The following is a 16,937-nucleotide window of genomic DNA, read 5'->3' as shown; positions in this document are numbered from 1 at the left end:
GCCCGTGGGTGATCCTTTGGAAACGGCTGCTCCAGAGGATGTGGATGTTTGTTGCCACGGCTGTGTTTTGGTAATAACAACAACTGGAAATAACCTAAATGTCCAGGAGAACAGATAAATGACTCTCCCATGTTCATTAGGGAACTGCTATACAGCAGTGAAAATGGGTGATCTGGAACTATAGGTGTCAGCACACACATGCACAGACATACACATACACACAGGCACACACAGGCACACGCATACAGGCACACACATGATTATACACGCACACACACAATGCACACACCCTCACACATGCACACCTCCCACATGCATACACACACACACACACACACATACATTTAGTGTTGGTTTTGACAGACACAGCAGAGATGTCTTTCATTTTCAATAGTTTTACTGTATACATGTGTTTTTCTTGAGGGGATGGATAATACATAATCCTCAATGTAAATCATTATCCTATCTAATAAATCCTATCTAATAAAGAGGGAATATGCTAATTGACTACCCCACCCTCAAAGATAGCAGGCACCCACAGCCAATAAGGAGGGAATATGCTAATTGACTGCCCTGCCCTCAAAGATGGTGGTGTCCACAGCCACAAGATGGCAGTGCCCAGTCCCCTCAGCCCTGCTGGGGTGGCAGGCACATGGCAAGGCCTGACCCCAGGTGGGCCCGGTGGCTCTGCACACCTGCCTCTGAAGTCCCCCAGTCCCTTCAGTCCCCCAGCCACCCAGGGCCGGCCTGAGGTGCAGGCAAGCCTTGGATGGTGGCTGCCTAGCCGCCCAGGGCTGCCCGAGGCTCAGGTAACCAGGGCCGGCTGAGGTTTGCACTGCCGGCAGTGGCAGCAGCAGAGGTGTGATGGAGCATTGCCTTCCCCTGATTGTCTGGTTGCCTTCCACCCCTGAGGGCTCCTAGACTGTGAGAGGGGGCAGGCCAGGCAGAGGGAAGCCCCCTCCAGTGCATGAATTTTCATGCACTGGGCCTCTAGTGTAAACACAAAGTACCAAGTTCTATTATTTTATTGATTACTAGAGGCCCGATGCATGAAATTCATGCAAGAGCAGGCCTTCTTTCCCCCAAGCTGCCGGCACCAGCTTTCCTCTGGCACCCAGGACCTGGGTTTCCCTTGCAGCCCCGGTTTCATCCTGAAGGTCATCCAGAAGGACGCCCAGTCTAATTAGCATATTACGCTTTTATTATTATAGACTGGAGGCCCGGTGAACAAAATTTGTGCACTTGGGGGAGGTCCCCCAGCCTGGCCTGCACCCTCTCACAGTCCAAGAGCCCTTGGGGGGATGTCCAACTGATGGCTTAGGCCCACTCTTCCTGGGGAGCAGGCCTAAGTCGACAGTTGGACATCCTTAGCACTGTCACAGAGGCGGGAGAGGCTCCCACCACTGCTGCTGCACTGGCCAGCCATGACTCCGGCTTCTGGATGAGCGGTGCTCCCCTGTGGAAGCACACTGACCACCAGGGGACCTCCCCCAAGTGCACAAATTGAGCTCCTGCATTGAGCATCTGCCCCCTGGGGGTTAGTGCGTGTCATATTGACTGGTCATTCCGCTGTTCAGTCGATTTGCATATTAGCCTTTTATAATATAGGACTTGAGGCCCAGTGCACAAAATTCATCCACGGGGGGGGGGGGGGGGGTGTGTCCCTCAGCCCTGCCTGCACCCTCTCCAATCCATCCCTCTTGCAATCCGGGGCCTCTGGCTCCTAACTGCTCTGTTTGCCTGCCTGATCGCCCCTAACCACCTCTGCCTGCCATCCTGATCGCCCCCTAACTGCTTCTCTGCCGGCCTAATCACCCCTAACTGCCCCCCCCCCCCTTGCTGGCCTGATTGTCCCCTAACTGCCCTTCCCATTGGCCTGATTGCCCCCTAATTGCCTCTCCCACTGACCTGATTGCCCCCTAACTGCTCCCCCCTGCTGGCCTGATCTCCCCTAACTGCCCTCCCCCGCCGGCCTGATTGCCCCCTAACTGCTCCCTCGGCAGCCTGATCGCCCCCTAACTGCCCTCCCCTGCAGGCCTGATCATCCCTAACCACCTCTGCCTCAGCCTCTGCCACTGTGGCTTTGTCCAGAAGATGTCTGGTCTAATTAGCATATTACCCTTTTATTAGTATAGATTGTAAGATAAAGTCCAAAAATAAGGGGGAAAAAAGAGAGAAAAACAAACAAACAAACAAAAAAACCAGAAAGAAGCCCCTGGGAATCCCACCACCCATTAACACTTGGTGTATCACATACATGCGCACGCCAGTGCATCTGTGCTTGGCCTCAGCAGACAGTGTGACCCCTTTGTTCATTTCATGGCTTACATGTCCCCAGCATTGGTGACACGAGGGCAGAAGTCTTTGGTCAGTTCTCCTGTAATTACATGAGGAAAGTGGTAATTATAAATTGAGATGTCATGAACAAGAAATTATATTTATCAACTAAAATCAGTTCTCTCCCCCCCCCCCCCAATTCTTCATGATTTGCCTTTCTACCTGACCTGATTCTAGTAAGCATGTCCCCTGCTAATCAATGTCATTTTCATTTCTAAGGTCAGCCTCATCAACAGCCTCCGACAAGAAACGGTGGACCTGGCTAAACAAACGCAGGTGGGCCTGGAAGTCAGCGGCGTTACCGACCCCACCCGGCTCCCCTGGCCTGGGAGGCAGCGTGGTTTGCGCTGCTCATACCCAAGTGCTGTTTGGTTGGCATAAATGAGTTCGTAACTCAGTGTGGGCTTCCAGAATCAGAGGGTCTGCCAAAGGGTCGCAGATGGGGCCTTGATGTCTAATTAGAATACGAGCAAGCGGTGAACATCAGAGGTCAGCACAGGCGATCCACGCCATCTTCTCTGTGGCATTTACACAGAAGGGACTGATATTCCCAGCATGGTGTGGCACACAGGGCTGCAGACGGGCACTCACCCCGGTGCTCAGGCCACCTCAGGGTCATGTCCTTCCTCTTGTTCTTGTGATCACTCACTTTCTAATGAGGTCTTTTCTTTCTTTCTTTCTTTCTTTCTTTCTTTCTTTCTTTCTTTCTTTCTTTCTTTCTTTCTTTTTAAGTACATTTTTCTGGCCCTGGACAATTTTGCACAGTGGTTAGAGTGTTTTGGCCCAGGTTCGATTTCTGGTCAAGGGCATGTACGTACCTCGGTTGCAAGCTGGATCCCTGGCCGGGTAGGGGCACATTGGGAGGCCACCAGTCGATGTGTCTCTCCCACATCAATGTTTCTCTCTCCCCTTCTCACTCCCCCTCCCCTTCCACTCTAAAAGCAATGGAAAAATATCCTTGAGTGAGGATTTTAAAAAAGTACATTTTTCTGCATAAAGATTAACGTGGCGATAAACTAGGTTCACTTGTCAAAAGTAGGCAGTAACTGTAAAATATATAGGTAATACAAACAAGACCGCGATGTTAAATTCTACTTGTATTCTCTTGCCTGACAAGTCTCTGACCCTAATGCTGTGCCTACGTCTTGCTCTCTCTGTCTGGGTTACCAGGGGGATCAGTAGAGAGAGAGGTGGTCAAGACCCATCAGCCCTGGATGCAGGCTTCCGCCTCAGTGATTTCAGACAGAGCGGAGCACCATTCTCGTTCATTCTGTTTGGTCTGCCTCAGGCCAGGGCTAGGCACACGACAGGCAGTGGTCTCCCAGGCTCTGTCTCCGTGGCCCCTAAAATGACCGCATGGACCTTGGGGGCACGGGTGGCCGTGCCTCGCAGTTTAGGAAGGGCCCTGAGGTTGGTAAGAGAAATGGCGCGTTTCATTTCTAAGCCTCAGAGGCTGTTGTGAGGATGAGAAAGGATGCGTGGAGGGACTGCCACCTGCCCGCATCACTGCCTTGCTCCTAAGCACTGTCACTGCGTCTCCAGGGGGAGAGCCACCGGCGAAGCAAGAGGAGATGGGTTGTCACCACCTTGGAGCTGCAGGAGGAAGATCCTGGACCCTTTCCCAAATTAGTTGGAGAGGTAAGGCAGCTGCTCCTCCTTGGGAAAGGCCCCGGGGGCCTGGATGAGGCGGGTCCGGGCGGGCGGATGAAGCTGTGGCAGCCAGGTGGCCATGAGGCCGGGGTGGTGCTCGGAGAGACCTGGGCTGTGCTCCCCATGCCTGCCTCTGCCTGAGTGGTGACTTCTCCACGGAAGGTCGCCAAGAAAGTGGGGGTCACATATGTCAATGGGCTGGTTAATTCCAGCCTGAAGACCTGATTTATTTAACCCATGTGGAGTCTTTTTTTAAAATTCATTATTTAAAAATAAGGAGATTGTGGTTACCAGAAGCTGGGGTGTGGGGGTAAAGGTGAGATTAAAATAAAAAAGGAAAGTAGAACCATGGGTGCCAGGGGTGTGGGAGGGAATCTCGGGAGAGTGTTTAATCAGGACAGTGTCACTTTTGCAAGATGAAAATGTTCTGGAGATGATGGTGCTGACGGCGGCACAGTGACATGAATGCGCTTAACAGCACTGAACTGCGCACTGAAAAACAATTACAATAGTAAGTTTTATGTTGTTATTTTAGCACAATGAAAACAATAGAAAACATAGGGAGACTGTATTAGAAGTTCTGTCTTCCAGAGGCTTTTTAAAGACTGTAAAACCTGACCACGTGGAGCCATTTTCACATAGCAACAATGAGATGGGGCTTGAGGTATCCAGAATGCCACAGTCCCCACCACTCCCTACTGTCTCCCTCACTCTGAAGTTGAGGATCAACTGAGGCACCAAAGAAGACATACAGTGCTGTCAGAATGCCAGAATTCTTACACATGGCCCGGGCGTGTATTCCACCGCCTCCTGGCCATGATGGGCTTCTGAGTTACTCAGAGTGCTTGAGTCCCCTCTGCCTGATTCCTAGAAAAAAATTAAGAGTAACTCATTTTCACAATGTTTATAAAAACAGCATCTGCCTACTATAATAAACCTATAGGAAGTTTTCAAGGCCTACAGGGAGTTTTCAAGGCCCAGTGGTTAAAAGTGTAAACTCCCAGGGGCCGGAGCGCATGTCCCAGACGTACCGCGTGCTCCCTCTATTAGAAACCCTCGTTGTTTCCTCAGCGGTACAACAGGGTCAATGACTTGCCTCCGTTAAGGGCTGTTCTGAGATGAAGCAGGTCAGGACGGGTGAGGCATGCAGTGAGCGGGCTCACTCTGCTCTCTTCTAAATGTCAGCTGTGTGGCTATTACTTGTCTTTCCCTGGTCGGACAGCTGGCATCCACGAACGGGTATGCATGTTTTCAGACACTTCTCTACAGTTTCACCACGGGAATCTGTGTTAGCAGAATGGTCACACTCTGCACGCAGCTTCTGCTTCACCATGGGCCACGCCCATATCTGGGGAGGAGCATGGGCATCCAGGTCACATGATTCTTTCCATGTGGTTGCACATTGATGCTGCTTGTGACTTCTCACTATTAACAGTCACCTTGTTCCTTGTTCTTGCACCTTTGCTGAGTGTGGCTCTTCGCCGATGCCTCTGAGTCTCGGCCTTGGTAAATGACATGCAAAGTGGTTTATGCTCATTGTTTTTCTTAATTTTTCCTCCTTCCAGCTGTTAAATAATATGTCAGACAACATGGCACTGATGTATTTAATTAGTGGACCTGGTGTGGATAAATATCCGGAGATTGGTTTGTTTTCTATAGAAGATCATGCGAATGGAAAAATCTATGTTCACCGCCCTGTTGACCGAGAGACGACACCATCTTTTACGGTACCTAAAATTTGATTCTGTAAATCTCCGGCTGGAATCATGTATGTGTAGCATTATCTGAGCTGTGTGTCAGGTTCCGGGAGTTGGATGTGTTATTATACACCTCGGAGAGCTTTAGAAGTGTGCACGGACCCAGAGGTGAATGTTGTACTCTTTAGTCTGGACGTTGGCTTTGTAACGATTTCTGTGTCTATGTGAACTGCTACCCTCATGCCTTCTACTGACCAGTATCCCAACAGATCAGGATTTCACAGCATTAAATGAGCGAATTTATCCTCTGAGGAGTCACAGTTGAAATCTATGGAGAGAGGCACAGACAGACCCCTGGGTTGCCTAATAACTGATGAGTGAGCAACTGCACACCTGATGACAGTTTCTTAGCGTGAATCCAGGTGTTCTTTATGCTCTCACCACCCCAATGCCACGGTCCACTGTGACCTTGAAATTCAGGTTCTAAACCAGGAAAGGCAATGGGAAAGGGAAATGCCTGAATCACATGGGGGTGGATCACGTTGCTGCTTAACCTTCTAGGAGAATCACAGCAAGATGGCTTTTTTCTGTTTTGCCTTCCGCTAGAAACCGGGCTCGGTCCTCCACCTGCCTGGCTATATATTAACTCCTTCGGGGTGGGAAGGTGTTAACATCAGAGAGAAGCGATATAAGTAGCTTTTCTTCAGTGACCTCAACATATTTATATACATAAGAAAATATATTCCCTTAATTCACTGGCAGGTTCTGCATCTCTAACTTATAAACAGGCAGAAAGTATCCCCAAATTCTGAAAGACATGCAAAGACAACTCCACACAAACCCTGTCCCATCCACAGAACCTGCAGAGTCTGGTAAGAGAAGGAAAACAGGTCACGGTGGACCCTGGGACAGCGAGTCCTCGTGTTTAATGAGTGCAGATCACCCAGCAGGCTGGTTAAATGCAGACGCTGGGCCAGTAGGTGGGGCAGGGCCTGAGACTACATCTCTGACAGGCTCCCTCCAACAGAGGACCTAGAATGTTAAAATCATAGTGACCTGTGCAAGGGCAGAGCACACATTTAGTGCCTGTGGTTTTTCTTTTCTGGGTATTGTTTGCTTTTAACAGCTTTAGTGAAGTCTTAAGGGTTGTTTTCTGAAACTTGAGGTCCAGATGGAAAAGCTTGGCATGTCGCAGATGGGTCCCAGGCACCATTTAGATCAGAAAGGGAAAATGTGGGGACACGAAAGACATCCCCATGGTTCTTCCCATGGAGATTTCCAGGCCCAGTGCTTGCACCTCCCTGGCTTCATCAAACCCATTTACCCACCTGCTCACAGGTGTCCTTTCACAGGGATTTCTGCAACAGTTGGCTAGTCGGTCCTCTTATTTGACTGAAAACCTGCAGGAAGGAAGATACAGTTAGGAACTCTAAGGCGTGCCCCGCTCCCCCTCAGCCCCCATGGCTCTCTGTCCCATTACTCTGGTTTTTCTCTCCAATTCTCTGCATTCCATGAAATGTGTACTTCTGTGTTTGAGTGCCTTTTGAAGGTCAATCTCCATTAGAATGTAGGTCCTAAGAGCGGTGAGACCCTGTCTTATTCATTGCCATGACCCCAGCATCAAGAAGAGAGCCCTACCAAAAGGTTGCAGGTTCGATTCCCAGATGGGGCACATGATCAAGTTGCAGGATCAGTGCCTGGCGGGGGGGTGAGGGCAGGCAGAGCATGCAGGAGGCAGCCGGTTGATGTTTTGCTTTCACTTCAATGTTTCTCTCTCTCTCTCCCTCTCCCTTTCGCTCTCTCTAAAAATCAATTTAAAAATCTTTAAAAAATTAAAAATGAAGAAAAATCAAGGTTTGGAGAACCTTCTGTTTCAACAACAACAACAACAACAACAACAAAAAAAAAAAAAAAGAAAGAAGAGAGCCCTGTACATAGTAGGTCCTCAGTTAATCATGTTGGATGAGTAAATGCACACAGAAAAATGTAGGCTCTGCCTTCCAGGGTGTTGTGGGTTGAACTGTATCTTCCAAAAAGATGGGTTCAGGTCCTGACCCCTGGTACTGTAAATGTGAGCTTACTTGGATATAGAGTCTTCATAGATGTAAACAAATTAAGACAAGGTCATTCTGGGTTACTGTTGTGTGTGGGTCCTAACCCAGTGACTGGCATCCTTATGAGAGGAGGGAGATTTGGACACAGAGAAAGACACGGGGAAAGACCATGTAAAGCTCGGCACAGAGACTGCAGTGGGGCATTTGTAGACCGGGGAATACCAAGGACTGTTGGCAACCACCACAAACCGGAGGCAGATTCTCCCTCAAGGCCTCCAGCAGGAACCAGCCCTGCCCACACCTCAATTTTGGTTCTGTGAAAGATTGAGTTTTTGTTGTAAGCCACACAGTTTGTAGTCCATTGCTCCAGCGGTCATAGGAAATGAACACACAGGGGTTAGAAGATGTGGCGTGGCTGACAAGGAAGATGCCAACCTTCAGAAGTGGGACAGCTGAGAGACTTCCGGTCAAGATGGCAGTGTACATAAACGCAGTACTCACATATTCCCACAACCACATCAAAATTACAACTAAAGCACAGAACAACCATCATTCAGAACCACCTGAAATTTGGCTGAACAGCAATCCTACAACTAGAGAATTAATGCATAATGAGACTGGTAGGAGGGACAGAGGCGTGGAACAGGCTGGTCCAACACCCACCTATGGTGTTTTCTTAATTGGGAGGGATATCTTGTCTGCAAAGGTTTACATGAGGAGCAAGGAGTCCCAGCTCCATACCAGGCCCCTCAGCCCAGGGATCAAGTGCTGGGAAGAGAAGTTCCTGTAAATTCAGGTGGGAATTGTGGCTGAGCGACACAGAGACTACTGGAGTCCCAGTTGTTCCTCTTAAAAGGCCAGCACACAGACTTACTCAGACTCACTCCCTCTGAGCTCTAGCAGCTTGAAAAGAACCAGGGACATATGGGGAGGAACTAAATTGTCTGGCATAAGAGCAAAGAACTAAGAGGAAGCTTTCTCCCAGACAAAAGTGCTGGCAGAGGTCACTGTTTCTATGCTGAGACCTCCCACACCACAGTGCTGACTGGCGGCACCATGTCTGAGTTTCCATCAACCTGGCCCACACTGTGCGCCCCATCCTGGTAACTCCCTGAGGCCCTGCCCCACCCAATTTGAAGTCCCACTCAAGCTGTTTGCAGTGGTCTTTCCATGTGAATAGCCTGTCCTGGATCAGGCTTCAGACTTTTCTAAAATCTCTCAAATAAGCAGCAGCTGGCCTCAGAATGCCCCATACCTCTCAAGAGAAGGCCCCAGGCCCAGCACTAGCAGCAGCCTGCGTTGGTTCACAGCTTGGCCTCTCCTGGGCACTGCCAAGCCCAACGCAAATAGCAGCCATCTGCAGATTACTCTGTAGCTTGTGCTGGGTGGCCCCAGGCAGGGCTCAGGAATTAGCTGACTTTGCAACTTCTAGGAGACCTCAGAGCCAGGGGACCTAGTGATCAGCTTCAGACCATGCCAGATTACAACCCTACCACATCTAGGAGTGACACACTCAAGGGGCAGACTCGGTGAGTACCAAAGCCCCACTGAAGCAAGTCCTGCTCCACAGGGGCATCTCCTGCACAGGTTGTCCACACAGCTGATTGACCTGGGAGTCAATCCTTCCCAGTGATGCAAACAGCAAGTAAGGCTCAACTATAACAGGCCACAAAGGGGAGCACTTAGAGTACCCAGCTCAGGTGACTGGGGAGGCTGAGCCACTGAGCCCTACAGGACACCTACTACATAAAGCCACTCTACCAATTCGAGGAGACATAGCAGCTCTACCTAATACATAAAAACAAACACAGTGAAATGGCCAAAATGCAGAGACAAATAAACTTAACAAATGAAAGAACAGAAGAAATCTGCAGAAAAAAACTAAATGAAATGAAAGCAAGCAAACTACCAATACTGAGTTCAAAACAATGGTTATAAGGATGATCAAGGAACTTAGTGACAACTGCAAGGAACTTAGAGAAATATCAACGACATAAAGAAGAACCAGTCAGAAATGAAGCATACACTAACTGAAATGAAGAATAATTTACAGGGAATCAAGAGTAGAGTAGAGGATGCCGAGAATCATATCAGTGATTTGGAATATGAGGAAGCAAAAAACACTGAATCAGAACAGTAAAAATAAAGAAGAATAAAAAAAAGAAATGAAGACAGTGGGGGACTTCAAGCGTACCAACATCCCCATCACAGAGGTGCTGGAAGGAGAAGAGAGGGAGCAAGAAGCTGAAAACCTATTTGAAAAAATAATGACAGAAAGCTTCCCTTACCTGGTGAAAGAAATAGACATACAAGTTCAGGAAGCTCAGAGAGTCCCAGAGAAGAAGAACCAAAAGAAGTCCATACCAAGACACATCATAATTAAAATGACAAAGGTTAAGACAAATGGAGAATCTTAAAAGCAGCAAGAGAAAAGCAGGTTACCTATAAGGGAGCACCCATATGACTGTCAGTTGATTTCTCAACAGAAACTTTGCAGGTCAGAAGGGAGTGGCAAGAAATATTCAAAGTGATGAGAAAATCAAGGACCTACAACCAAGATTACTCTACCCAGCAAAGCTATCATTTAGAATTGAAGGTCAGATAAAGAGCTTCACAGACAAGAAAAAGCTAACGGAGTTCATCACCACCAACCAGTATTATAAGAAATGTTAAAGGACATTCTTTAAGCAGAAGAAGAAAAAAAGAAAAAGAAAATGGCAATAAATATGTATCAACAATTGAATCTAAACATTAAAATAATGAACAAGGAATCTAATGAACAAAATAAACTGATGAATAAAATAGAACCAGAAGTATGGAAACATGGAACAGACTGAAGAATCTCAGAGGGAAGTGGGGAGAGGCAGTGGGAAAAGATCTACCAAATAACTCATATGCATATAAGTATAACCTATGGACATAGATAATAGGGAGGTGAAAGCCTTGGGTGGGACAGGATCCAGGTGATGGGGGCAATGAGGGGAAGAAAGGGGGGAGGGACATCTATAATACTCTCAACAATAAAGATGTAAAAAAAAAAAAAAAGTGGGACAGCCAAGTGTCACGGGAGCACTATACAAATTGAGCGTTTGGGCTCAACCACCTGCCTCGGTGGAAGAATGCTGATCATTGTCTGTCCACAAAGACAGGTGCTATTAAACATTAAGTAAGCTCAATGCAGCGGCAAAAAGACCTTTCTCGTGGCACTGGACAGTGAAGGAGTCACCAGAACCAGCCTCAACACTTCCAAGTCGTGTTTGGGAGGTGGCAGGATCTGGGTGTGGGATGGGGGGTGCTAACTTCTTGTTAATTCTATGAACCTACGAGAAGCAGTGACACCAGGTTAGAACTGCTGTAAGATTGAAAATAAAGTTGAAAAGGGAAAAGGTCTTTTTTTTTTTTTCTGTGCAGGAATCCTATCTATTCATATCAAAACATGCTCAATTTCATAGGATGCAAAAAACTAAAAAAAAAAATCCATCCTTTTATGTTCCTCAAAATAACTTTTTGTTGATCTTCATCCCAACAGTTATCTTGACCTACTTATAATCTGTGCATCGAAGTGATATTGTATGTGTTTGGCACATAAGATGTTTCTTTTTGCTCATTTGAGTCTAAGAGCATAGACCTTGCATGTGTAATTTTAAATAGCCAGATGCCAATCACCATGTCAATGCACCATGTTTCTCTGAGGATGGCAATCTTCCAGCTACAACACAAGGCTAAAGCCCTTTCCATATGCAGGAATTATCCCTGATGTCTCCTTTCTCCATTGTGATTCTGGTGGTTATTTGATTAGCGTCACCAAGCCAGGGGCTCTTCCACATTAACACAGTTCTCTGCTTCCCAGATTTACTTCGATGTTGTGAGTCGTTTGACAGGAAAGCACGTGGACAACTCCTTGATCTTCATCATCAAGATCAGTGATGTGAACGACCATGCGCCCCAGTTCCCCGAGAATGAATTCAATGTCAGTGTGAGCGAGAGCCACGCAGCAGGTGTGTGTGCTGGGCTGTGGGCTGCCCTTCCTGTCCCCTGAAGGTTCTCCTGCCAATACTTGGGGCACTTGCTCCCAGTTGTCTGCAGGGAGGCAGTTCACTGGCCACATCCGGAGGGCCCAGGCTCTGGATCAGCGTGAATGCTTGAGGTCTGCAGCCTTGTTTTTGTTGGTGATACAATGCTGAGTTCTCTGGAAGAGTCAATATGTAAATACAAATATCCTATACACTGAGTGGCCAGATTATTATGATCTCTGAATGCATAATAATCTGGCCACTCATTGTATATCCTATATCATAAAAGGCTAATATGCAAATTGTCCCCTCGACCAGGAGTTTGACCAGCAGGCAGGCCGGCCAACCACCCATGTCCCCTCCCCCTGGCCAGGCTGGCCGGACCCCACCCATGCATGAATTCATGCACAGGGACTCTAATATGTGTGTCTGTCTATCTATCTATCTATCTATCTATCTATCTATCTATCTATCTATCTATCATCTATCTATCTATCATGTATATATGTATATGTATGTATGTATGTATGTATGTATGTATCTATCTATCTATCTATCTATCCACACTGAGTGGCCAGATTATTATGTGTTCAGAGATCATAATAATCTGGCCACTCAGTGTATAATAAAGATGTAATATGCAAATGGTCGTTACACCTTGAAGCGTAACGACTGACAACATAACAACCGATCACGGATCAGCAGGAGGGTGTGGCAGCGAGCTACAAGTGGGCGGTGGAGAGCTACAGGAGGGAGGCAGGGCAGCAAGCTATGAGGGGGGTGACGGGGGGAGCTACAGGAGGGTGGGGCAGCGGGCGGAGAGCTACTGGAGGGTGGCAGCAAGCTACTGGCACATGGATTGGTGCGCAGGGCTACTAGTCCTATATAATAATCCTATATAATAAAAGCCTAATATGCAAATTGTCCCCTCGGGCGGTCATTCGACCCGGAGACTAGGAGTTTGACTGTTTGCTATGATAAGCATTGACCACCAAGGGGTGGCGCAGAACATGGCAGGTGTTGGCAATGCGGCGCTGGCAGTGGGCAGTAGTGGAGGCACTGCCGGCACTGATTGGCCCCAATGAGAACCAGACCATGGTGGGATGGTGGAGCAGGTGAGCAGACAGTGCCAGCAAAGTGGGTGTGAGCCCAGGAACACAACTTGCTTTATAGCCAGGTTCAAACATTTTACACTGTAATCAAATGTCTGTGAAGTGTTTTCCCATGCCTCAACTCATTTGATCCTCACAAAAGTCCTGGAGTAGGTAGATAGGAGACTTGGTGGAATCCTATTTTCTTTTCATTAGCCAGAAAATGGAGATTTAGAAAGTTTAGAAACTTGACCAGACTGAAAATAAGTAAGAAATGGTGGACCTTAAAAATGACTTCAGATTTTCTCACTGCACAGAATATAGTCAAACACTGCTACAGTTGAATATTTTACCCGTTGTTCTCCCTGGGTGATATCTATATATATAAAAGCCTAGGCAACTGTTATGACCAGACGACTGGCCGGTAGCTATGATGTACACTGACCACCAGGGGGCAGATGGTCAACGAAGGAGCTGCTCCCTGCTGTTCAGTGTGCTCCCACAGCCAACCTCCTGGGGCCGGACAACCTCCTGTGGTCCCTCCCCCCCGGCCAGCTGGCCCCAATCAGGATTGGTCAAGATGGCACCGATCGGACCCAAATGCCAGCCAGGCCAAGGGACCCCACCCATGCACAAATTCATGCACCGGGCCTCTAGTATAATAATAATCTGCTTCGTGTTGATATTTACTGCTGTGTTGCTGACAATTACCTGAAAGAGAAGTTGAGGTGCTTCACTGGGCTGGAAAAAGTTTAGCTAAATCAGAAAGCAGGTCTAATTAAGCAAGTTTATTCTATATCTATAAAAGGCTAAATTGACTCACACATGTGTGATACATATAAAACTCTCATTGGTGCCAATTGTACACGTGTGTTTTGATCTGTCATTGTCGATCGTGAATTTGGTTGACACTTCTATTATAGAGAAAGGGCGAATAGCAATGTTAACATATTTCTTCTAATTAACTTCCTTTCAATGTTCACGAATCTGTGCACCAGGGCACTAGTCTAAAATAAAGCCAAATGAGGGAGAAAGACAGAGCTGGGCAGTGAGTTCCTGCACATCACTGTGATTTCTCACGTGGTGGGAAGTGCACCCACAGTTTGTGTTCCAATTTACTTCTCCACCAGCATCTATGGGGGTGGATGGTTCACCTTAGATGATTAGGTGCTGCATGCTTTGTAAGTTTCTTGGCTGTTTCCATTTCTTCTTCCCCTTGCTTGTTCCTTTCTTTGTCCATTTCCATTAGTATGTTTCTCATTTTTCTTCTAGATTTTAACCTCCTCATTCTGTTTTAAGAATGTCTATGTCACCCAGCTTGCATGGTTCAGTGGTTGAGAATCGATCTATGAACCAGGAGATCAGGGTTCGATTCTTGGTCAGGGCACTTGCCCAGGTTATGGGCTCGGTCCCTAGTGTGGGGCATACAGGAGGCAGCTGATCAATGATTTTCTCTCATCTTTGATGTTTCTTTTTCTCTCTTCCTCTCTGGAATCAATAAAAAATATTTTTTAAAAAGAATGTGTATATCTGCCATGAATATTTTAAATATGTCCTTCTGGTTTATCATTTCCTTTTTAATTTTGTCTGTAGTTTTTGTTAGCCATGCAGTTAAAAGCCTATCTATCAATTCTGTCCTTTAAGTCTTCTGCATTTGCAATCATGGTCATATGATGATGATGTGAATATCCCTTTTTGTTTTGTCTGCTCCACCTACAGTTTGATTTTATATACAAACTAGAGGCCCAGTGCACGAAACTCATGCACGGGGGGGGGGGGGGTTGTCCCTCAGCCCAGCCTGCACCCTCTCCAATCTGGGACCCCTCGAGGTATGTCCGACTGCCCATTTAGGCCCAATCCCACCGGGCAGTCGGACATCCCTCTCACAATCCAGGACTGCTGGCTCCCAACTGCTCGCCTGCCTGCCTGCCTGACTGCCCCTAACTGCTTCAACCTGCCAGCCTGATCACCCCCTAACCACTCCCCGGCCAGCTGATTGATGCCTGCTCCCCTGCTGGCCCAAATGCCCCTAACTGCCCTCCCCTGCTGGGATGGTCACCCCTAACTGCCCTCCCCTGCAGGCCTGGTTGCCCCCAACTGCCCTCCCCTGCATGCCTGGTCCTCCCCCCTAAGTGCCCTGCCCTGCAGGCCTGGGTTCCCCCCGCAACTGCCCTCCCCTGCAGGCCTGGTCACCCTTAACTGCCCTCCCCTGCAGGCCTGATCGCCCCCAACTACCCTTCCTTGCAGGCCTGGTCCCTCTCAATTGCCCTCCCCTGCCGGCCATCTTGTGTCGGCCATCTTGTGTCCACATGGGGGCAGCCACCTTTGACCACATGGGGGCGGCCATCTTGTGTATTGAAGTGATGGTCAATTTGCATATTACCTCTTTATTAGATAGGATATTTCAGCTACTCTGGTGTATGCCCCAATGCTGGTCTGCAAAGTGTCACCTTCCTATGGGTCCGATAGGCTGCCTTTGGCCAATAGTAACAATTTAAAAATTCTTCCAGGTCAGCCTATTCTTCAGATGTTAACGGTTGATTTGGATGAAGAAAACACTCCAAATTCTCAAGTCCTTTACTTCCTCATTTCACAAACACCGTTACTGAAGGAAAGTGGCTTCGAGATCGACCGTGAGAGTGGAGAAATCCGACTCTTGGGATGCTTAGATTATGAGGTTATGTGGATTTTATTTCAAAACAACAAAATGGTTATGTCTCTGACCCTGGGCACAGGATTGATGTGGCGCTGGGAAACCCTCTGGCTGGCTTGCTACTGAAATTCTAAAATGGCATGTTCCTTTATTGACGTCTGTCCCCTTTCCCGCATCAGAGCTTGACTTCCCTTTCCTCCCCATATAGACTGCTCCTCGGTTTACACTACTAATCAGAGCGAGGGACTGCGGGGAACCGCCGCTGTCGGCCACTGCCACGGTTCATGTCAGCGTGCAGGACGGCAACAACCACAGGCCCACGTTCACCCAGGAGAACGTAAGACCCGGCTGCCCCCGGCCCCAGTCCCATCATGACGGCCCAAGTCCTAGGCTCAGTCCCTGAGGGAGTCCCTGTATCGCCCTGCATCCTGTAGTTCTCCAAAGTAACGGAAACTAGAGTCAAGAAGTGACCACGTGGTTAGAGACTCATTTGATTTAGTCAAACGAGCTGGCATGCTTTCCTACTTTGTGCCAGAAACTGTGCTCAGGACTTTTTTGTGCATAATTTCATTCTTAATTGCGGAACTACCTGTGATTTCTGTTCCTCACATGCAGACACCGAGGCCTCCAGGGAGGTCAGAGACGCCACACTCACTGTACCCCAGGGGTTCTCAAGGTCACACTATTGACATTTGGGGGTGGGAAGTTTTCATTGGGGGGAATAGGCTGCCCATAGTATTGTAGGATGTTTAGCAGAAACCCTGCCCTCTACCCACTAGATGCCAGCAGGCGCCCCTCCCACCCCCGCCCACGTCATGGAAACCAAAAGTGTCTGCAGATATTGTCACACGTCCCCTGGAGGGGAGAGCTGCCCCGGTGAGAAGTCTAAACCTGGGCTTTCCCCGTGTTCAGGGCTGGAGGGGAAGACGAGTAGGTGTGCCAAGCCCGGCCTCCGTCACCTGGTTTATCATTGGTGCTCAGGTAGAATGTGACATGCTACACAGTCCCCAGGCTGGACGTGTGGACGCTGCCCCCGGCCCCGGTGGAAATGCCACACCACTGCGGGCACTGCGGGGAGGGAAGTGAGAACTGCCCAGCATTGTTTTCCTTTCGTCCCCATTTTTTACTTTTCCATATGAATTTATAAAGGGAAATACCCACTGTATCTCTATTTTCTTCTGGTCTCTCCCCCAGCCCCCACCTGCACCCCTCAAGAACCCCCCCATCCCCCCGCCAATCATCCATTCCCTGGGGATGGGGTTTTTGTTCATCTTGCTCATGGCACCTAAAACAGAATCTGGTACAGAAAAAAAGCTACAAATAACTTTTTAAAACACGCCACTTAAAACATTTAAAAATTGTATGAAGTAGAACTGACATGTTTTTAATGAAAGCACCTCACCAAATAGTACAGAAAAACTGAAGAGTCATATTGGTCACAT

At 48.1% G+C, this 16,937-nt stretch overlaps 1 protein-coding gene across 1 annotated transcript in view; it reads left to right on the top strand.

Annotated features, from left to right (window-relative positions):
* Nucleotides 1-16,937, top strand: part of CDH26 (cadherin 26) — a 38,277-nt gene that overhangs the window by 3,585 nt on the left and 17,755 nt on the right. Inside the window, exons 2-7 of the mRNA XM_079784632.1 lie at nucleotides 2,557-2,613; nucleotides 3,880-3,975; nucleotides 5,553-5,714; nucleotides 11,589-11,736; nucleotides 15,353-15,519; nucleotides 15,704-15,832. Coding sequence (XP_079640758.1) covers nucleotides 2,557-2,613; nucleotides 3,880-3,975; nucleotides 5,553-5,714; nucleotides 11,589-11,736; nucleotides 15,353-15,519; nucleotides 15,704-15,832 — 759 coding nt within the window. The remainder of the gene's footprint in view (nucleotides 1-2,556; nucleotides 2,614-3,879; nucleotides 3,976-5,552; nucleotides 5,715-11,588; nucleotides 11,737-15,352; nucleotides 15,520-15,703; nucleotides 15,833-16,937) is intronic.

Source organism: Cnephaeus nilssonii, assembly GCF_951640355.1.
Source record: "Cnephaeus nilssonii genome assembly, chromosome: 11".
NCBI classification, from domain to species: Eukaryota; Metazoa; Chordata; class Mammalia; order Chiroptera; family Vespertilionidae; genus Cnephaeus; species Cnephaeus nilssonii.
The sequence above is the reverse complement of the archived record's forward strand: the minus strand, read 5'-3'. Positions and strand labels throughout refer to the sequence as shown.